Genomic DNA, 22197 nt, shown 5'->3' with positions numbered 1-22197 from the left:
AATATATATATTAAAAAAACACCTTGGGGATGCAAAGAGTTGAAAGAGAAGCCTTCCCCTTCTGGGCTGTGCATTTTGCTCGTTCTAACTACAGGAAACTATGACACTATGAGTCTCAACATTCACTAGTACCAACAGGTATCTCTAACTTGTGCCAGCAATTTCTATACAGTGCATCTTGAGCCTTTACAATGACCTAATTATAGAAAGGAAATAAGATGACATGCCTTGGGGATTTTGTACAGTCCTTTATAAAAGGGAGGCCAAGTTTTAAGGCAGAAAATTATAATCAATGTTGATTTAAGTTTGACCATAATTAACAACTTTAAACATTGGATTCTTTTTTTTATCATAGAAGAAACAGAAATTTTGACTGCTGACATGGATGCAGGTAAGTTAGCATTATACTTTTTTATTGGTGGCTCACTGGTTTAGGCTGTAATTTCAGTGTCATTTGCATGTATATATAATTGATTCAAGCAACAATTAATTTTGGTATCAATTTAAATTTAAAAATATAACGTTATTCTTCTCCTTTCTGTATCACTTTTAAGAAAAGTAAGCTAAAATGATTCTCGAGAATTGCTTTTAAAACTAGATTAATTCATATGGCTAATTTTGAAGTGAAAACAATACTCCAATCCTACATAAGCTTTTTCTATTTGATACGAACTTTGCCAGGTCAGTTTTGTCAAAAAACAACCAGCTCTCAAGCATGACTCATAATTTTTTGAAACAGAAAAAATAATAGATGTTAACTGAATTAGCCATTCTTTCACAATGTTTTAAATCATGGTAATAGGAGACCTTTGAAGATCTGTACCTTGGCCAGTTGTGCGCTAAAAGCCAAATTAAATTAAAGTATTAAGTTTCCGGGAAGATAGCAATTGATTAGAGATTTCTAGTCAGACAGACTTACATTAAATCCTGACTCAGTTATGTATTAGCTATAAAAACGTAAGACTTGAGTAACTTAACCTCAAATACAAATTGGGAATAAAATAGCTCCGTCAGTGGGATTTTTAAATGAAGTTCATGTAGACTTCTTTCTAATTGTCAGTAACAAAAATTAAGTAACAATGTTTAAAAATCAGGCAATGAGTAAAAGATTTAAGGCCAGGCACAGTGGCTCAGGCCTGTAATCCCAGCACTTTGGGAGGCCAAAGCAGGCGGATTACTTGAGGTCAGGAGTTCAAGATCAGCCTGGCCAACATGGTGAAACCCCATCTCTACAAAAATATAAAAATTAGCTAGGCATGGTAGCAGGTGCCTGTAATCCCAGGTACTCAGGAGGCTGAGGCAGGACAATCGCTTGAACCCAGGAGGCAGAGGTTGCAGTGAGCCAAGATTGTGCCACTGCACTCCAGCCTGGGCAATGGAGTGAGACTCCATCTCAAAAAAAAAAAAAAAAAAAAGATTTAGATCTCAAAGCTATGGATATTAGTCAAAAGGGATTTTCAGCAATGTCCCTTTATTTTTACTCAGGATAACATTCATTTTCAGATACTACCTAAGCTGGTTTCACAGTCCTCAGAGCATGAGACCCCTCTTCCTTCAAAGGTCTAAGCAAAAACTTGCCATCACAATCTTCCCCCACCCCAGTTCTTAGGATGGGTGAGACCAAAACAAAAACCATCTTCTATCCATGTGTTTCACAGTGGGCAGGTTCACACAAATCTGCCCCCAAAGTCTAAGGAAGTTGAGAGGCCAAAGAAAGAGGCTAACATATCCGGTTCCTTACAAAGAAACATTTAATAGGGACTTACTAATGCCATGTCTGTGTCCTGGACAACAGTGAGACAAGATGGTGGATCCTTGTGCTAGTTCTCTCCGGACCCAGAGATTGTATACTGTAGGGGAGGGGCACACATGCTTCAGAGCTAATGGGTAGCAATTTACCATAAGGGCAGGATTTACAGTAAGTGCATGCTCTTATACAGGGAATAATAGATAAACTGGAAATCTCAGCAGCCTTCCCAGAATTGGGGTTAATCAGAAGCTAACATGGCAGATTAGTATCCAAGATGGAGTTGCTTTAGCCTCCATACCACAACCACTTTTTCTTGGGGGCCTAACTTTTTTGGTATGCCCAAAATTATTAACAGCAATATTCATTTTCCTTTCTCATCTGGGGCTAAGAAGCAAGTTTATTAAAATTTTCATGACATGTTAAAATATAGAGAGGAAATAAAGGGATATCTTTTACTTTCTTCAATCATCATAAATTCTTTGGAAAATTCATGTCATAAACTTTGCTCTACCGTGTTTTCTCATGACAAATGTGCCAGACATCTGCATGCTCACAGACAGAGGAAGAAAACATTGTCACATGTCAAATGGCTAAAAACACTCCCCAGCCCGCTAACCCATTTGTCCCGGGGTCACTGGCACATCACCTCTCAGGGTTAATAGGATGATTAAATGAGATAAACTATATACAAAGACTCAGTATGGGGCCTGGCATATAGAAAGTACTTAATATGACTATCACTATGTTAACATTGATATTAATAAAAGAGTTCCGTATAAACAGCCTCTAGAAACTAAAAACTATGGCTGGGCATGGTGGCTCACGCCTGTAATCCCAGCACTTTGGGAAGCCAAGGCAGGTGGATCACATGAGGTCAGGAGTTCGAGACCAGCCTTGCCAACATGGTGAAACCCCATCTCTACTAAAAATACAAAAAATAGCTGGGCGTGGTGATGGGCACCTGTAATCCCAGCTACTTGGGAGGCTGAAGCAGGAGAATCCCTTGAACCCAGGAGGCGGAGGTTGCAGTGAGCTGAGATCATGCCACTGCACTCCAGCCTGGGCTACAAGACTGAGACTCCATCTCAAAATGAAAGAAAGAAAGAAGGAAAGAAAGAAAGAAAGGGAGAGAGAGAGAGAGAGAAAGAGAGAGGGAGGGAGGGAGGGAAGGAAGGAGAAGGAAAGAAAGCAGGGAGGGAGGGAGAGAGAGAGAAAGAGAAAGAAAGAAAAGAAAAGAAAGAAAAAGAAAGGAAGGAAGGAAGGAAGGAAGGAAGGAAGGAAGGAAGGAAGGAAAGAAAGAATATAAAAGACACAGTTTGCCATGTTGTTAGTTTATCCTGATGATTTCAGAATGTGATTCCCTTCTGAGCTGCCTCTGTCACAGTGCCTGGACATGTGGCATCCTTTATAAGCTAGAGACTGGTAAATGTTTAACCTCTTGGCCAGCCCCTTTCTGCCACTAGTCCATCTTTAGGCAGAACTTCAGAGAATCAAGCCAATTTTAATATCAAGCCAGAATTTTTAAATAAGATAAATAGTATGGTTTAGCATTCAAAATAATTTACTAATGATTCCAGCCTGTCTTGTACTGACTGTGACTCTGCTGACTGTGACTCTGCTGTTTTTGTGGCATAGATAATCAAGAAGTGTGTTAAAAAGGTTAATGGGTTCAAGATAATAATGATGTAATCTCTTCCTTTCTTGAAGAAAGAAGACGGATAAAATCATTATTACCTAAATTATCTTGTGGAGTTAAAAACAGAATGCACGTTCGAAGGAAACGAATTGTGGGAGGAAAGCTAGCACAACTGGTAAACTCGCATGAAAAGTCACAACACAACTGCCCAGAAACAGCCTAAATTGGTGGGGGGGAAGGGACAGGAGGATGATGTAATTATAAGAGACTGGGAGTCTTGCCATGGAAATATCTTAGGGCTGTTTGTATCGCTATCTGTTAGAATGGCAGTGACCACACAAATGTCTTTTACAGGGAGACTTCCCATGGCAGGTGGGAATTAAGGATGCCAAAGGAATCACCTGTGGGGGAATTTATATTGGTGGCTGTTGGGTTCTGACTGCTGCACATTGTCTCAGGTAAAAGATGTCTTCAGTACATTTTAGATTTCCTGAAACAATGAAGTGAATAATAGAGATTGTGGCAGATGATAAAGCATATCTGAAAAAGGTATTGACAAACTCCACTATATTAATTGCAAAGTATCCTCTGGTATTCACAACCGGAATTCCAGAGGCCAGTCCCGTAGAATCTACTGTGTCCTCCACAGACCAAAATTGCTGATCTCACTGGCAAAGGCAGATCAAACCCATAGCTGCCCAATTACTTCACCTGGCTTTTTTGCAGGGTGGGAGAGTGGGTAGGTACTACTTACATTTTGTTCTCAACTGTGGTCCACCTATATTTTCTTTACTGTGTGGCTCAAGAGTCATGTTGTTATACCTAGTTTTGATTACTTTTCACCTAAAATGCAATGACTTTGCATTCCTCTTAGGATAAAAATTGAAACAAAAATTTTAACATGGCCCATGAGGCCCCATGTAATCTGACCTCTGCTAACCATTGCCAATCTCATCTTGCCCCACAGAGTCACCTCCTGCTCCTGTTCCACCACCTCCACTCTGAACTGCTTTCTGCTACTCAAGTGCATTTGCCCCCTCCTGCAAAGGGACCTTCATATATTGTTTCCCCTGCCAGAAATGATCTTCCTTATCCTTTTTCCCTACTTAGTAGTACCCTTTGTTCAGATCTCAGCTTGATCTTCACTTCCTTGGGGAGCCTTCCTTGACTCCCTTAAGTCAAAGCCCTCTTGATAAGTTCTTAAAAGCCCACATACTGTTCATTCCTCTCACTTTTCATGGTAGAATGTATTATCTTCATCAGTGTGATAATCCATTTACTGCTGCATCTTTCCCTAGACCCTGAACTCCATGAAAGCAGGAACCGTTTCTGATTTTGCTCATTTCTGCATGCTCACTTCTGTGCCTAACACAGTGCCTGGTACATATAAGTTCACACTAAGTATTTGTTGAATAAATTGACTAAATAAATAATATTTAGAACCTGTGATCCTGAAAAACAACCAAAATTAATATGAAGGACAGTATTCTTGGAACACTATAAACAAAAGCTTCCTGAACATCTCATTATTTCCTAGGACATCACCATTTAAGGTGATTACCTGAATCACCCTTATGTAAAGATAAATTCTGTTCAGTTAATGCTGTTTGAGAAAGCAGAAGTTATATAGATCAAGGATCCTCAACCCCTGAGCTGCAGACCAGTACTGATCTGCCTGTTAGGAACTGAGGTGAGTGGTGGGCGAGCATTCCCACCTGAGCTCCACTTCCTGTCAGATCAGCAGCAGCATTAGATTTTCATAGGAGTGCAAACCCTATTGTGAATTGCACATGTGAAGGATCTAGGCTGCATGCTCCTTATGAGAATCTAATGCCTGGTGATCTGAAGTGAAACCGTTTCATCTGGAAATCATCCCCTCCTTCCCCCAGTTTTCCACGGTTCCATGGAAAAATTGTCTTCCACAAAACCTGTCCCTGATGCCAAAAAGGTTGGAGAACACTGATATAAATAATACATTTTTTGAAAAGATTTCCATGAAATTGTTTAAAAATAAGTTTTATTGCTTAAGGAAAAGCCATTCTATAAAATAATTTCTTGTTTGGAAATGTTAGACTATGAGGTCATAATTTAGCACCCTACTTCTAATCAAACCAAAAAAAACTAAGCTATAATACTTTGCTGAAGTGACTATGCTGTTCCATGAGAAGATGATGGTAGATGGTAGATGCCCAATTTGCTTGAAACTATGAGTTGAAAACTGGTATGAGGCCAGGTACGGTGGTTCACACCTATAATCCCAGCACTTTGGTAGGTTTGAGACTAGCCTGGGCAACATAGCAAGACCTCATCTCTAAAAAAAAAATATTTTTAACTAGCTTAATGTGGTGGCACATGCCTGTAGTTCTAGTTACTAGGGAGGCTGAGGTGGGAGTGTCTCCTGAGCTCAGGAGTCAAGGCTGCAGTGAGCTATGATCATACCACTGTACTCCAGCTTAGGCAAAAGAGTGAGACCCTGTCTCTGTTTTAAAAAGAAAGGAAGAAAGAAATTTGATATGAAAATGTAGTGAAGCATAAGAATATGCAACATTTAGCTCATTCACCATTTCAACAGGATTTTAAAACAGCTACTATGATCCAAGTATAATAATAGGCACCAGGGCTGCATAGGTGAATCAGACTCCATCTCTGGCTTCAACCAGCACAGTCTAGTGTGAGGAAAGACATGTGAACAAATAAATACAACGCAATGTTAGGATAAAGTTAGTCTTAAGGGTCAGGATAATGACTGCTGTGGCCTTTGCCCCGAGAACCTCTAGGGTTGGCAGAGTAATGAGTGTGTGTGGTCCAACTCCCTAGTTCCTTAACTGCATTTATGGCAAGATGCTGTCTCGTCTCTGCTTAGCAAACACCTGCAATGATGGTGCACTCACTTTAGAGGCAGTAAACTCATTCCACTTCTGGGCATCTCTAGTTGTTAGTGAGTTCTTTATGTTCCTCATATTGAGCACTTACATGGATTATTCCTAGCTTTATCATTTACCATTGACCTAATTCTGCACTAAGTAAATTTAATCTCATTGTTTCATGACACCAAGGATTTAAAAAAATCTGGGGAAATGAAAAAGGTTTTTAAAAGGGAAAAACATAAAAGTGAAGTGTCAGAATTCCTATTTACATTTTTTCTCAATATATTTTATTTCCTTTTTTTTTCTGTTATAGTGCCAGTAAAACTCATCGTTACCAAATATGGACAACAGTAGTAGACTGGATACACCCCAGCATTAAAGATATAGCAGTTGAATTTGTGGATAGAATTATTTTCCATGAAAACTACAATGCAGGCACCTACCAAAACGACATCGCTTTGATTAAAATGAAAAAAGAGGCAAACAAAAAAGATTGTGAGCTGCCTCGTTCCATCCCTGCCTGTGTCCCCTGGTCTCCTTATCTATTCCAGCCTGATGATACATGCATCATTTCTGGCTGGGGACGAGAAAAAGGTATATGTTTTACAATTTGTTAATCAGAAGTAGAAATGCATGGGAGCTAATTTCCTAGCACTCAGAGAGAAGCATAACATCATATCCAGAAAAGCAAACATCCAGCCAAGGCTGGCTTCATGGGTTTGCGACCTGTGCAGCTGCCTGGCACCCCACGCTCAGAAGGCCCTGAGACTTGATTTATTGCTGTGCTGTCACCATCATGAAATTCTTCATAATTTTTGAAATGGCCCCACTCCACATTTCCATTTTTCACTGGACTCTGCAGATTGTGGAACCAGCCCTTATCTAGGCTTTCAAAGAACATACATGTTCTCTCTATGATCCTGAGGCAAACTTTGAAGGGTAGCCATTCACCAAGAAAAAAAAATATAGAGACAGGGAGACATACAGCATGGACCGTTTGGATTTGTTGGGGAGATGTGGGTAAAAGATAAAAAGGTTTACAAAGGGATAGCCTTGGTGTATGTTGAATCGCTGATGCCCACAACCCTCCTTCTCACTTCCCTCCTCCCTCCTTCCCTATTCCCCATGCCCTACCCTCTCTACAAAGAAAAAAAGAACATAAGGAATTCATTTTTTGAACTTCTAAGAAGACTTGAGGTGAACACTTCCTACGAATAAAAGATCTGGACACTCAGAGACAAATTATTAGAAAGACCTGCTGAATTAGAGATTAGATTAGAATTAAACTAGCCAACCCTTTCCCTTCATCTTGAAGATTTAACCTTGGGCTGGGCACAGTAGCTCATGTCTGTAATCCTAGCACTTTGGGAGGCCAAGGCAGGTGGATCACTTGAGCCCAGGAGTTTGAGATAGTCTCTACAAAAATTTTAGAAATTAGCTGGATGTGATAGTGTGTACCTGCAGTCCCAGCTCCTGGAGGTTGAGGGGGCCTGAAGTGGAAGGATCACTTGAGCCCAGGAGGTTGAGGTTGCTGTAAGCCATGATTGTGCTACTGCAGTCTAGCCTGAGTGACAGAGCGGGACTCTGTCTCAAAACAACCACAAGCATAACAGAAAAAAAAAAAAAAAAAAAAAAAAGATTTAACTTTAAAATTTAGCTTCCTTTTAACATCTTAAACTCTCTTTGTTAGCAGAAGCTCTAAGTACCTTCATTGCACTGGTCTTGCAGACTTATATTCCAACACATTCATTATAATTGCCACATTGGAAGGTGTAAAATATATGTAGAAATAAATCTGGATTTGTGGTATGTCTGAATACCCAAAACTTCTAAAACACCAAATTGTGCCCAGCCTGATCTAGCAGTTACCATGTTCCCTTATTCCATGTACTTCATATAAACTGGTAGTTAGATATGTCCTTAATCAATGATTAATTTATTGATTAAGGTTTAACACATTTATTGATCATGGTTTAACACATTTATTGAGGATTTACTGTGTGTGCAAGATAACAATGTTAAAGTGCTAGGATTTCACTGATGGAAAATATGGACCCAGTCAACGAACAAGGGGATGAATAAGTTGCACGGCTGAAAGATGAAGTCCAGCACTCAAGGTGTTTACTGATAACCTTAAAGTCTAGTAGCTAAAATTCTGCCATTTTGCTGTCTCAGCTACCATCAGAGAGCAGAATGTGACAAGTGCCTCAAGAAGCTTACAAGAGTGCCAAGGCACTAGCTATCTCCTGGGCCATTAAGAATTGCTCACAGTTTTAAAGGCTTTTCCCAAATTCGGGGAAATAAGAAATTACTATTTTTTAAGAAGCTCTTGTTCTAAGGAAGGCAGGTATCTTGAGACTAACTAGAAGTAGAGCTTGAAGGAAAAAAAAATAAACTCCTTCCTGGCTGGGCACGATGGTTCATGCCTGTAATCCCAACACTTTAGGAGGCCGAGGGAGGTAGATCACCTGAGGAAGAAAATCCTAAATCCCCTTTTAAATAATTTCAAATCACTTAGGAGATGGATTTTTCTTCCCAGACACACAAAAACACACAAACATCGATAACTTCATATGTACTTCCTTTATTTTAAGTTCTTATGTTAAAACATTGTTTTCGCTTTAACAAACATTCTCAAGGAAATAAGGGACTGTAAGAAGATAGGAGGTATTTATGTGAAAAGACCTCATCACTGATTCCTATCCAATTGCCTGACCGAGTTCTGCAACCAAAAGGGAAAGATTTTATCTCGTTCAACTTAGGGTACCAGCTCTTTATTAAATGAGTGTGACTTCAGACCATATGTTCAATAGTCCCCCTTGACTATCCATCCAGTTTTAGAAGTAGAGATATGATATGATTAAGCATGCTAAGGAAGTGTCCTCAAAAGTTTATATATATTCAAGACTATATACCCTTTCATAATCCTAATGGTTTATTAAGTTATGACAGTATGTATTTAGATTTCTCATTTGTGACTTCTAAATGTTTGCTTTCTCACTTTGTTTAGATAACGCAAAAGTCTTTTCACTTCGGTGGGGTGAAGTTAAACTAATAAGCAACTGCTCTAAGTTTTATGGAAATCGCTTCTATGAAAAAGAAATGGAATGCGCAGGTAAGTGCCAAGTGGTTTATCCAAGATAAATGGATAATCAATTTATCCAGATGTCAAAATGTATGTGTTTCTTCTATCAAACACCTACTCCCACCACATCAGCCCCATGCTTTGGCCCCTAATTCCCTCCATTTGACCTTCTGGCTGTAGCACTGTCAAACTATTTCAGTCCCTTCCCTGTAGCTCAGGTTTCTTCCTCTAATACTATGAGGAAAAATCCTCCTTAAGCGATTCTATAGCAGCACAGCAAGGTGACTAAGAGCACGGACTCTGGAACCAGACCTAGATTTATATCCCAGCTATTATTAATTGCTAGTCATGTGACCTTGAGCAGGTTTCTTCATTTGTAAAATTGAGGATCATAGATAAGGCATCTGAGATGCAGAGCAGTTACATAATTTGCCCAAAGTCTTACAGACAAGAGGTGGTATACCCAGGATCAAAACTACATTACTTTTAAATACAAATTCAAGTTATCTCATCTCAAATGAGATAAGATTTACTTCCAGTTGGAAGTAAATTTTCCCTCCATGGAAATCACAGTGCATTTCTTATGCCACGGACTCCTCTGATAACATGGTTAAGCTAATTCTTCTGCCCAATACAACAATAGCAGCTCCTACTTTTGGAGGTGATACAAAGGCAGGCAAAGTACCAGCCAGTGTAGTGCATTTAGGTGCTTTATTGAAACCATTTCTAAATGGTGTATTACTGAAAAGGCAGTTATTGGCATCCTATAACTTCTCGGATACAGTGCTTTAAAAATCTCAGAAAGTCATGAGTGAGAAGAAAGTGTCCTCCTATCTTGAAATGGAGTTCAGGATTACAGTGGACAAAAGGGGTGAACAGCACAAAATCTCCTAAAAGGGAGTATCATGGTCAAGAGGACAAGCTCTGAGGTGTGGCTACCTGGGTTCAAGTCCAGACCCTGTCGTTTGTAGCTGTGTAACCTTAGACAAGTTAAACTCTGTGTCATAGTTGTTTCATGTATAAAATAGGGGTGATAATATTTGCCTCACAGGGTTGTAGTGAGAATGAAGACAATGAGTGACTAATAAATATTTAGCACTCAGTAAGCACTAGGTAGTCCTGTCATTTTCCCACTCAGCATTTGGTGCAACTTTCAGGTTGCAATCCCATCTCGGTACTCAGTTGCATAGAGAACACAGGAAGAACATGCTGAATTGGGGGAATGAATAGAAGACTCGTAAAGCATTTTCCAACCTGCATCTCTCCAACGCTGCAAGCCCAGCCGGGGCCTCTAAGGAGAGCCCATGCTATTGCTGTCAGGAAACTGTAAGAAAGCCAAAGTCGTTAAATGCCCTGGAGGAGGCATGGCAGCCTTGAAAAATGGAAGGAAATGTGTGATTTTCTCTTTCCCATTTCTTTCTTAGGTACATATGATGGTTCCATCGATGCCTGTAAAGGGGACTCTGGAGGCCCCTTAGTCTGTGTGGATGCCAACAATGTGACTTATGTCTGGGGTGTTGTGAGTTGGGGGGAAAACTGTGGAAAACCAGAGTTCCCAGGTGTTTACACCAAAGTGGCCAATTATTTTGACTGGATTAGCTACCATGTGGGAAGGCCTCTTATTTCTCAGCACAATGTATAAAATTGTGATCTCCCTCTTCTTTCTGTTCTTTTTCTCTCAAGAGTTCCATTTAATGGAAATAAAACTGTATAATTAATAATTCTCTAGGGGCAAAAATGAAGCAAATCTCACTGGATATTTTTAAAGGTCTTCACAAAGTTTATACCATATTGGAATTTTGTTGTATAATTCTCAAATAAATATTTTGGTCAAGCATACGAGTTTTATTTATCAGAAAATTTTATTAAATTATATCAGTGCAGGAGTGATTTATTGACTAAAGGTACAACTAATTGAATAATGTTGGACTCACATAAGGTTGGGTTCAAATCCCAGCTCTATCACCTACTATACCCTGGATAATTTATTATCTTCTTTGTGTCTCCTTTTCCACCTATAAAATGGAAACTGGAATTGTATGAAAATGAAACTACATACTTATATAAATGTTTGGCATAGTACCTGTCATAGGGTAATAACTGACTTGACAGCTCTTGTCCCATTTCCCTGCTTCCTCTCTTTCTTTCTTCCTTTCTCTTTCTTTCTTTCTTTCTTTCTTTCTTTCTCTTTCTTTCTTTCTTTCTTTCTCTTTCTTTCTTTCTTTCATTTCCTTCCTTCCTTCTTTCTTTCTTTCTCTCTCTCTTTTTCTTTCTTTATTGCTTTCTCTCTCTTTCTTTCTTTTCTTTCTCTCTTTCTTTTTTTGAGACAAAGTCTCCCTCTGTTGCCTTGGCTGGATTGCAGAAGTGCCATCATAGCTCATTGCAGCCTTGAACTCTGAGGCTCAAGGAATCATCCCACCCCAGTCTCCCAAGTAGCTGGGATTACAGGTGCACACTACCATGCCTAGCTAATTTTAAATTTTTGTAGAGAGGCATCTTGCTTTTTTGCCCAGGCTAGTCTTGAACTCCTAGGCTCAAGGGATCCTCCCACCCTGGCCTCCCAAAGTTCTGGGGTTACATGTGTGAGCCACTGCACCAGGCCCCTGCTTCTTTAAGTATTAAAACTTCTTGAAAAATTAGCCTTTGCTCCCCCACTTCACAAGCATTCCTTGACCCTCTCTCTAAACCTCTCCACAGATAATTCAATAAAACCACCTACCTCCATGGTGTCAGACCTCACAGTCACTTCTGTTCTCATCCTAGCAGCATTAGCCCCTCAGGGCATCACACTCCTCCCTTGCTGCTGTTCTCAGCCTCTTCCTTCTGGTTGCTTCTCTCACTTTGCCTTTCCCCAGTAATCTCATCTAGACTATGTTTTAAATCCTGCCTACAGTCCAGTGACTCACAAATCTGGATCTTCAGCTCTGACCTTTCCTAGAACCTCAGATTAGTATATGCCACTGAACACTAGTATATACCATTGCCATGTGAATATCTAGTAACATTTCAAGAGAAAAGTGGTCAACCCAAACTCAACAGTTGCTCCTTCTTCACCTACAGAAAATAGCACCCCCACCCCACCCCAGGGCTATCGTAGGCTCCCAGTCTCCCTCTATCACACCACCTACTTTAATCTCAGCATAGCACTTGAATTCCCCCAGTGTATTCTGTTTTGATTGGGTTGTCTACCTCTTTTCAACACTGCCTCCTCCAACTACGACATAAGATACATAACAAGAGAGACCTCATTTGTCTTCCTTCTGGCTACATCCCTAGGACTTGCCTCACAGAGGCTGCTCAGTGAATAAACATTAGCTGCTCTTTTTTTTTTTTTTTAAGCACAGCTATCCTTATCCTGAAGACAGACATATATGTTTCATATAAATATTACCTTTATTATGTTATTTAGGGCCAGTCTTGGATAGAGCCCAGTTGGTCTAATAATATAAATACCCATTTTTACATATATTCCAAAATCAGTTACTGCCCAGATTTTCTTTTAAAAATTGTGGTAAAATATGCATAACATAAAATTAACCATTTTAACTATTTGTAGGTGTAAAGTTGAGTGACTAAGTACATGCCAATTGTTGTACGATCATTATCACCATCTATCTGCAGAAAATTTTCATCTCCCCAAATTGAAACTTCGCATCTATTAAACTATAACTCTCCACTTCTCCCTCCCATGCTGCCCAGATTTTTCATCCATTAAATTCAGGAAAGTATTTGGTTATTTATTGCTGGGCAGTTCGCCTTTCAGTCTCTCATGCTGTTGCTGTCAGACAGGATTGGACCAGAGTTATCACAAAGGCTTATTCACTCATGTGTTTGGTACCTCGGCTGGGAGGACTTAGACAGCTGGGGCTTCTCAGATATGTCTCTCTATGCACTCTCGCCATGGGCTCTCAACATGGCAGGCCCAGGGGTGCTAGACTTCCTACATAGCAGCCGATGAGCCTCCCAAGAGAAACTGCAGAACCTACATGGCCTTCTCTAACCCAGCTTTGGAAGTCACTTAACACCACAAAGACCTGCCCAGGCTCAAAGGAAAGGAAATAACCCATCTCCTGATGGCAGCAGGGAGGAGGTGTATCAAAGAATTTATGGACATATTTGGAAACCACCTTGTCCTAACTTAGCAATCCTGGAGCAATGCAGCACCTTAGAATATGTCTGTGTATGAGATAAAAAGAGAAAACTGGCTGGGCGCGGTGGATCATACCTGAAATCCCAGCACTTTGGGAGACCAAAGTTGGTGGATCACTTGAGGTCAGAAATTTGAGACCAGCCTGGGCAACATAGCGAGACCCCATCTCTACCACACACACAAAAAGCTGGGAGTGGTGGCACACATCTGTAGCCCCTGCTACTTGGAAGGCTGAGGTGGGAGGATCATTTGAGCCCAGGAGGTTGAGGATGCAGTGAGCTGTGATTGCAGCACTGCACTCCAGCCTGGGTGACAGATCAAGACCTTGTCTCAAAAAAAAAAAAAAAAAAAAAGAGAAAAGTACTCAAGTGCTACAAGGTGGGAAACCCAGCATATAGGGCATCCTCAGCCAATCTAGGAAGGGGGCCTCCAAAAGGGCCAAGCCAGTCTGCACTGTGATCTAGCATCTGGCAGCTTCACAGAAAAGTGGACCAGGGTCAAGGCTTGAAGGGTGAAGAGCCAGCCCTCCGAAGTGACTCTATGTGGCAGAGACCAGGAACAGCAGGAGTGAGATGACCTGACTCCAAGCTTCTCCTAGTTTAGAGGTCTGTCTCAGCGCTCCTAATTCCAGACAACAGAAGCCAATCTAACTGGTTTAATGAAAAAATTAATTCATTCAAAAGTATTATGCAGTTCATAGAATTTCCAAAAGAGCCAGAGAATTGGAGTCTACACATCTGGAAATAATGCTCACAGACCACACTGCAGGACTGCTCCATCAGAGACTACCATGGCCATTAGCATGGGTCCCCATCTCCACGTACAGCTTGTACTGCAGAGACTGGGCACTGGACATTCCTGCTTCTGTGAGCTAGCCTGAAGGTGGCCAGGGACAAAACTCATTGGATGTAGAGCTCTGCCTTCATCTTATATTTAACCCTGGCTTCAGAGGTGTCTTACAAGAGAAATCGGAAAATAAATTATGAAGCTGCACCTTGCCAGGTACGATGGTAAGGAAAACTCAAGGGAGATCTAGAAATCAGCCTGACATATTAAAGAGGGGTTCTTCTGAGGTGAGCTTAGTCTGAATTATGGAAGAACTTTCCAGGCAGATACAAATGCAAAGGCCTTGCAGCGTGAGGAGCTAACCACACACAAGAATAGAGAGCAGTTCATTGTGACTGGAGCCCAGGGTGCAGCTAAGGAGTTGGAGAGGGGGAAAGGCCATACCAGGGAGAGCCTCATGCCAAAGAGTTGGGATCACTAAAGGATTCTGGGAAGTTCAAGCTGGAGACAACGAGGAAGATGTATTGGAAGTGGGTGAGAGAGGGTAGGGAAGATGGTTAAGACACTCTTGGAGTAATCGAATGAAAAATAATGAAGGTAGAAACCAAAGCAGGGATAAAAAGGATGGCACTGACTCTAGATATGTTGAGTGAAATAGATGGCATTTGGGGACAAATAGATTACAGTACTAGGGAGAGGGATTTGAGTCTAGGATAATTCCCAGGCTCTTAGATGGTGAGGTGATTGGCGTTGCCACTGAGTACAGAAAGGAAGGAAGTAGAGGAATGGAATCAGGGATTCCATTAGACAGTTAGGGATATTTTGAAGTTGTGATGTCTAAGGAAGCCCAATGAAGGTGTACAGTATGTGATAGGAAATACAAAGCTGAAAATCAACCAGAGGTTTGGAAGTAGCCGGGAACCCTAATTAGAAAAACTACATATGGACTCTGTCCTGATGGTTTAAAACCCTGCAGTCTCACCTAAGTGGGTTCCTTTCCATCCCTACTGTGTGCCAAACAATCTTACATTGTGCCGACAAAGATAACTTGAAAATATCTCTTTGATCAAATTTTCTTGATGGTAGACCCCCACCATATCCAAGCAGAGGGTCATTGTCTTCAACATATTATGGAACAAGCCCATGCTCATAGATCTGGTGCAGCCATCTCTTGTCCTTCACTTCATCCCAACTTGAAAGCTATTGATGCCATTGACTTTCTAGCCAAAGGGTGGAACCTAGTACTTATTTCTCTTTAACTTAAGTTCCCTTTTAGAGACTAACCTTCCAGCCTTGGTGAGGTTGAAAATTAAAGAAATAAAGAGGCCAGGCGCAGTGGCTCACGCCTGTAATCCCAGCACTTCGGGAGTGGATCACGTGGTCAGGAGATCTAGACCATCCTGGCTAACACGGTGAAACCCCGTCTCTACTAAAAATACAAAAAAAATTAGCCGGGCATGGTGGCGGGCACCTGTAGTCCTAGCTACTGGGTAGGCTGAGGCAGGAGAATGGCATGAACTTGGGAGGTGGAGCTTGTAGCGAGCCAAGATTGTGCCACTGCACTCCAGCCTGGACGACAGAGCAAGACTCCGTCTCAAAAGAAAAAAAAAAGAAGGAAAGAAAGGAAGGAAGGAAGGAAGGAAGGAAGGAAGGAAGGAAGGAAGGAAGGAAAAAGAAAGAAAAACTTAAAAAGAGAAAGAAATAAGCTTTAGGCCAATTCATCCCAAAGGCAGTAGCAGGCAAGGCCCAGACCCAGGAAAAGTCTTGATAAACACTATCTAAGAAGTCAGGACATAAAGGAATGTGCTCTGGAGACTCTCCCAGCACTCCCTCAATGTAAGGAGAAGAAAAACAAATTTTCCTTTCTCTTACAGTATGAATTTATAGATTCCTGTTCTCTGTAATTGGCAACTTCAAGCATTCTGTCTTATCTAAGTTGTGGAGTGAAGGTCATAAACTGTCTGAGCAGGCCTGAGATACAGCCACCTGGACACCATAGTGAAGGTCATGGAATAAGCCATGCTAGGCACTAAAGGAAAACCTAGATAACTGACATCTGGGTTGCATAGCAACAGTCATGTGTAATCCTGAGTTATGAACCTATCACAATTTGATTAATTGTTCTGCTTCTGTATCTTTGCTTTCGCACCACTGTAACTGTAAGCCTGCTTCAAGCTAGCCCACTCCCTTTTGAAGTGTATATAAAAGTCAAGTGCTATCTTTGTTCTAGGCCCAGTTTTCCAGATGTAAGTCTGAGTACACTCAATAAAGATCCTCCTGCTTTACCCTGAAGTCTCTCTCATCCGCCTGATTCCCACAACATTGGCACTAGGCATAGATTAATCATTATGGATGGAATTGCTTCACCATGTGGCTTTTGTTTTCATCCTGGACAAAAATTAACCATTATGGCTGGAACTGTTTTCACCATGTGGCTTTCATTTTCATCACAATGAACACTGCTGAGGCCATTAGTGAGACATTGGAAAATACTAAAAAATAGAAACTGCCATTGATCGTTAATATTTTATTGATTTTTTGTTGTTTAACACAAAGCATTGTTTAATATTGTAGTTTCCAAGCATTCTAAGTTAATATGGTACATTAAACCCCACAAATTTTGCATTCTCATCTCATCAATACTATCATGTTCCATGATGTTCATATATATAGAAGAAACCATTAGGTGTTTCTAGAAGTGATCTGACTGCCTATCCTGATTATTGTTCTGGGAAGTTCTACATAGAAAATATAGTGTAGGGTTGGGTGTGGTGGCTCATGACTGTAAGTCCAGAACTTTGGGAGGCCAAGGCAGGAGGATCACTTGAGCCCAAGCGTTCAAGACCAGCCTGGGCAACATAGGGAGACCCCATCTCTATAATAACAACAAAAATTAGTCAGTCACGGTGGTGTTCACCTGTATTCCTAGCTACTCAGGAGGCTGAAGCAGGAGGATTGCTTAAGCCCAAGAGTTCAAGGGTACAGTAAGCTATGATCATGCTACCCCAGCCTGGGTGAGAGAATGAGACTGTCTCTGAAAAAAAGAAAAGAAAAGAAAGCCTAGTCTTGGCCACCCAGAATTTCCCATTTCAAGGTATTTATTAATATATCATTCAACAAGAATCAGCACAAATATAGTATACTATATATTTTCATAATTTATTTTGGTATTCACTATAATTGCATTTCTTTTCTTTTTTTTTAGACAGACTCTCGCTCTGTCGCCCAGGCTGGAGTGCAGTGGCACGATCTTGGCTCATTGTAACCTCTGCCTCCTGGGTTCAAGCAATTCTCCTGCCTCAGCCTCCTGAGTAGCTGGGATTACAGGTGCCCGCCACCATGCCCAGGTAATTTTTTTGTATTTTTAGTAGAGATGGGGTTTCACCATATTGGCCAAGCTGGTCTTGAACTCCTGACCTTGTGATCCGCCCGCCTTGGCCTCCCAAAGTGCTAGGATTACAAGCATGAGCCACTGCGTCCAGCCTGTAATTGCCATTTCTTTTCTTTTTGTTTTTTTTTTTTTTTTGAGACAGAGTCTGGCTCTGTCGCCTACGCTAGAGCGCAGTGGCGCAATCTCGGCTCACTGTAAACTCCACCTCCCAGGTTCATGCCATTCTCCTGCCTCAGTCTCCCGAGCAGCTGGAACTGCGGGCGCCCGCCACCACACCCGGCTAATTTTTTTTATTTTAGTAGAGACGTGTTAGCCAGGATGGTCTCGATCTCCTGACCTTGTGATCCGCCCACCTTGGCCTCCTGAAGTGCTGGGATTACAGGCGTGAGCCACCGTGCCCGGCCTGTAAGTGCCATTTCTAATTCTTTTCTTCCTCTGACTACAGCTGTGTTTTCTCCCCAGTACTTCAACGAGACTCTTGTGAAGTTCACCAATAACCCTCAGTTACTAAATCTAGTAGTCAATATCTAGCCCCCACCTTCCTCGTATCAGTAAAATGGGTGGCTCTGTCTTTCTTTGACACACCAGAATACAGCGCTTTTCCACTTCTACTGCACTTGGCTGCTCCTTCTGAGGCGCCTTTATTTGTTTTTTGTTCCTTGACCTCCTAAGATTTAGACCTAGCTCTGCTTCTTTGTATACACTCACTTTTTAGGGATCTCATTTAGTCCCATGTTATTTATTTATTCATTTATTTGAGACAGGGTTTTACTCTGTTGCCAGACTGGAGTGCAATGTCACGATCTCGGCTCTCTGCAACCTCTGCATCCCGGACTCGAAGGATCCTCCTGCCTTAGCTTCCCAAATAGCTGGGACTACAGCCAAGTACCACCGTGCCTGGCTAATTTTTTAAATTTTTTTATAGAGATAAGGTTTTGCCATGTTACCCAGGCTGCTCTTGAACTCCCGGACTCAAGTGATCTGCCAGCCTTGACCTCCCAAGGTGCTTTGACTATAGGCGTGAGTCACTGTACCAAGCTAAGTGCCATGACTTTAAAAGCCATTTCTATTCTGACAACTTCCAAATATATTTCTAACCTTTACGTTGAGCTGCAGACTCAGAATAAGCTTCTCGGACATGGTATGACTGAAATTAATTTTTAAAATTTTCCCCCAAAACCCGCTCCTTCCACAATTCTCCCCATTTCAGTTAGTGAGAACTTTCTCTATCCTATGGCTTAGGCCAAAATTTCAATGCCATCCTTGATTCCTCTTTTTCTCTCATATTCAGTCCATCAGCAAATCCCTTCTGCTCCACCATCAAGTTACATGTAGAATATGACCACTTTTCACACCTCACTGCTCCTTTCCTGGACCAAGCCATACTAATGACATACCTAGTTTACTGTATCCTAACTGACTTCCTATCTTCAGCTCCTGCCTACCACAGTCAAAGTATATATAGACAAATTAGCCACTCTCTAGCAGGAAAGACCTGGAAGACAGCTGTGGATTTGCAACTAATGATGTCTATCATGAAAATAACAGGTTTTGCTGGTTAGATGAAAGTGTCTTATATAGAAGGCTCTTTTCAAACATTTTATGCCAAAGTTTGGGAAGAAAAGATGGAAGTGGGTCATCTAGAAGTTACATGATATGAGCTGGGCACAGTGGCTTATGTGTGTAATCCCAGCACTTTGGGAAGTCAAGGTAGGGGAATCACTTGAGGTCAGGAGTTCAAGACCAGCCTGGCCAACATGGTGAAATCCCATCTCTACTAAAAATACAAAAAATTAGCCAGATGTGGTGGCAGGTACCTGTAATCCCAGCTACTCGGGAGGCAGAGGCAGGAGAATTGCTGGAACCCAGCAAACCAGAATTGCTGAAACTCCACCTCCAGGCGGAGGTTACAGTGAGCCAAGATTGCACCACTGCACTCCAGCCTGGGCGACAAAGCTAGACTCAGAAAAAAAAAAAAAAAAGGTTATATGATATGGTGAATCAGAGCATGCATCCTGTGTAGCGGCACAAGGCCCCACACTCAAAAGGGCTCTGCACTTACTTTAACGCTCTGCTGTTATCACCTTGAAATTCTTTTTTTTTTTTTTCTTTTGAGACGGAGTCTCACTCTGTTGCCCAGGCTGGAGTGCAGTGGCGCCATCTCGGCTCACTGCAAGCTCTGCCTCTTGGGTTCATGCCATTATTCTGCCTCAGCATCCCGAGTAGCTGGGACTACAGGTGCCCGCCACCATGCCCGGCTAATTTTTTTGTATTTTTAGTAGAGACGGGGTTTCACCATGTTAACCAGGATGGTCTCGATCTCCCGACCTCGTAATCCGCCCACTTGGCCTACCAAAGTGCTGGGATTACAGGCGTGAGCCACTGCGCCCGGCCATCACCTTGAAATTCTTAATTTTTGAGCAAGGGGCTCTGTATGTTTATTTTGCACTGAGCCCTAAAAATTATATAGATAGTCTGTTGTCAATGCAGATCCCTGGTATTCAGCAGCATCAATTAAGAGGAAAAAGTAAACCTTGTAATTACTGCAGCAGAACAACAAATATATAATGATTAAATGTGAAAAGAATGTGAAAATAAAACTTAGAGTCTTGTTTTCTATAAAAAGAGTGGTGATTCTCATGGGGAAGACAATGGAAAAGATTTACTTGAGAGAGAAAGAGGACAGCTCCATCAGCCAGAAGAACTGGCATTTGAGAATTTAATCCCTAAGGAGAGATCAGACAAAGAAAACTACATCTAATTCCCCAGAGTATAGGCTGTAGTCAAGGTGTAAGAAATGAGATCACAAAGGAGTAAAAAAAATAGAGAAAGTGGGGGAAAGGAGAGGCTTTGGGTCATAACTGAGGGCTGGAACCAGGTTATTTTACTACATTCTATCTTTTCTTTTGAAAGTCTTATCCCTGGACTAGGGAGTTTCTTTGGAAGAGGAGTTGTAAGAACCAAACCTGGTTTAAGGATTCGAGTAGTGGTATCTCAGAGGTAATCTAGTCCAACTTTCATACTTTGGAGCTGAGAAACCAATGTTCCAGAAAGCTAAGACAATGATTCTAGGTTCCCTTTTAAAAATGTATTGAAATGTGTTATCTAAAAATTTAAAAATAAAAGTATCTATGGTATTTTGTGAAGACAGAGGCCTTGGTTTGGAGTAGATACTGTCACATGACTTCTCACCTCGACTCTTTTACTGTAAAAGAGGAGGATAACAATACCTTCCAGGGAACATTCTTCCCCCTTCTCCATTGTGGTAGGAATTAATCACTGCCCAAGACTCCTGGTTGAGGGCCTGAGTGAAGTGCAGGCGGTCTCCAGCCTGGAGCTACACTGTTTGTTGGGCTACCCCGTTTGTAGGGAGGAATGCCTTTCTATGTTTCTAACTTACTCAAAGCCTGCATCCTTGTAAAGCAGTGTTCTCAATGTGAGCGATCATATTCACGAAGTGCCTGGCAGAAAGTAAGCACTCAATAAAGAGGGATGTAATTTTTATGAACTGTGCACTGAACATTTATTATAAGCTCATTAAGTTTGTAACCTCAAGGGATCCACCTGCCCTGGCCTCCCAAAGTGCTGGGATTACAGGCGTGAGCCACCGCCCCTGGCCTGCCCAACACTTTCAACATTGCTCTGGATATTACTGTCAAATTCTTGGAAACTGCTGTGATACTAAGATAAACAGATATTTATAACCGATACAAAGTACTACTGCAAGAGTTATTTATGGATCCTGCACAATGCTGGGGGCAGGGTGGTGGGTACAGAGAAAAAACGTCACTGTAACTATCAAGTTACAAAATCCCTTCAGTAGGAAAACAATGAACTTCCTTAAGATTTATTTATTTATTTTTTTAAACTGTAGTTTAAAGTTTACACTACCGTTTCTTCCTTACCAGGGGAGAATTTTGTGACTTTTACTGTTGGACTATTTTCTTTTTACGGAAAGTCTAAACTAGCATCTAGCTCGTCCTGATTAGAGTCAGGCATCGCCAAGGCTTGGGTTGGCATCTCCCAGATCCCGCTCCCAACCGCGGCCACAGCAGATCTGGAGGACCGGGAGAGGACGCGAGGAGGAAAAGCCCTGCTCTGCGAGCTGAGAGCCGGACTCTGCCCACATTGCCAATGGAACCATGTCTTCAAGCCGGAAACTCAGCTGGACCTCTCGCAGCCCTCTCTGCGAAGGGGACACAGGGGTTATTTTCTCCCATGTTGTCCACACCCAGAAAAGCTTGTCTCTCGGGGCTACTGCGCTGAGCCCCGACTGGTCAGGTCAGAGGTAACCCCACCCGGGTTAGCTCTGCACTCTCGCTTTACGGTTAACAGCCTGGAGAGCTTTTAAAAAATACCGGCGCCCACTGCCACCTGGGACCAACGTAATCAGGCTCCCCAGAAAAGGGGCCCAGGCCTGGGTATTTTTTAAGGTTCCCTCGTGAACCAGGACCAAGGCCCTTGTGAGGGCGCCGCGGAGACCACGTGGGCAAAAAGGCCGCGCCCCCGTTTCCCGCCCCGCGCGCCCCACC

At 41.8% G+C, this 22197-nt stretch overlaps 1 protein-coding gene across 2 annotated transcripts in view; it reads left to right on the top strand.

Annotated features, from left to right (window-relative positions):
• Nucleotides 1-11178, top strand: part of CFI (complement factor I) — a 54671-nt gene extending 43493 nt beyond the window's left edge. For both annotated transcript variants that reach the window (XM_011970565.1, XM_011970564.1), the window contains 6 exons: nucleotides 356-391; nucleotides 3458-3561; nucleotides 3741-3844; nucleotides 6567-6847; nucleotides 9264-9368; nucleotides 10763-11178. In XM_011970565.1, the coding sequence (XP_011825955.1) occupies nucleotides 356-391; nucleotides 3458-3561; nucleotides 3741-3844; nucleotides 6567-6847; nucleotides 9264-9368; nucleotides 10763-10980 (848 nt within the window). In that variant the 3' untranslated portion in view covers nucleotides 10981-11178. The remainder of the gene's footprint in view (nucleotides 1-355; nucleotides 392-3457; nucleotides 3562-3740; nucleotides 3845-6566; nucleotides 6848-9263; nucleotides 9369-10762) is intronic.
• Nucleotides 11179-22197: the final 11019 nt, after the last annotated feature.

This window comes from Mandrillus leucophaeus, unplaced genomic scaffold (assembly GCF_000951045.1).
Source record: "Mandrillus leucophaeus isolate KB7577 unplaced genomic scaffold, Mleu.le_1.0 Scaffold956, whole genome shotgun sequence".
Lineage (NCBI taxonomy): Eukaryota > Metazoa > Chordata > Mammalia > Primates > Cercopithecidae > Mandrillus > Mandrillus leucophaeus.
This window is presented reverse-complemented; position numbering and strand designations above follow the sequence as displayed.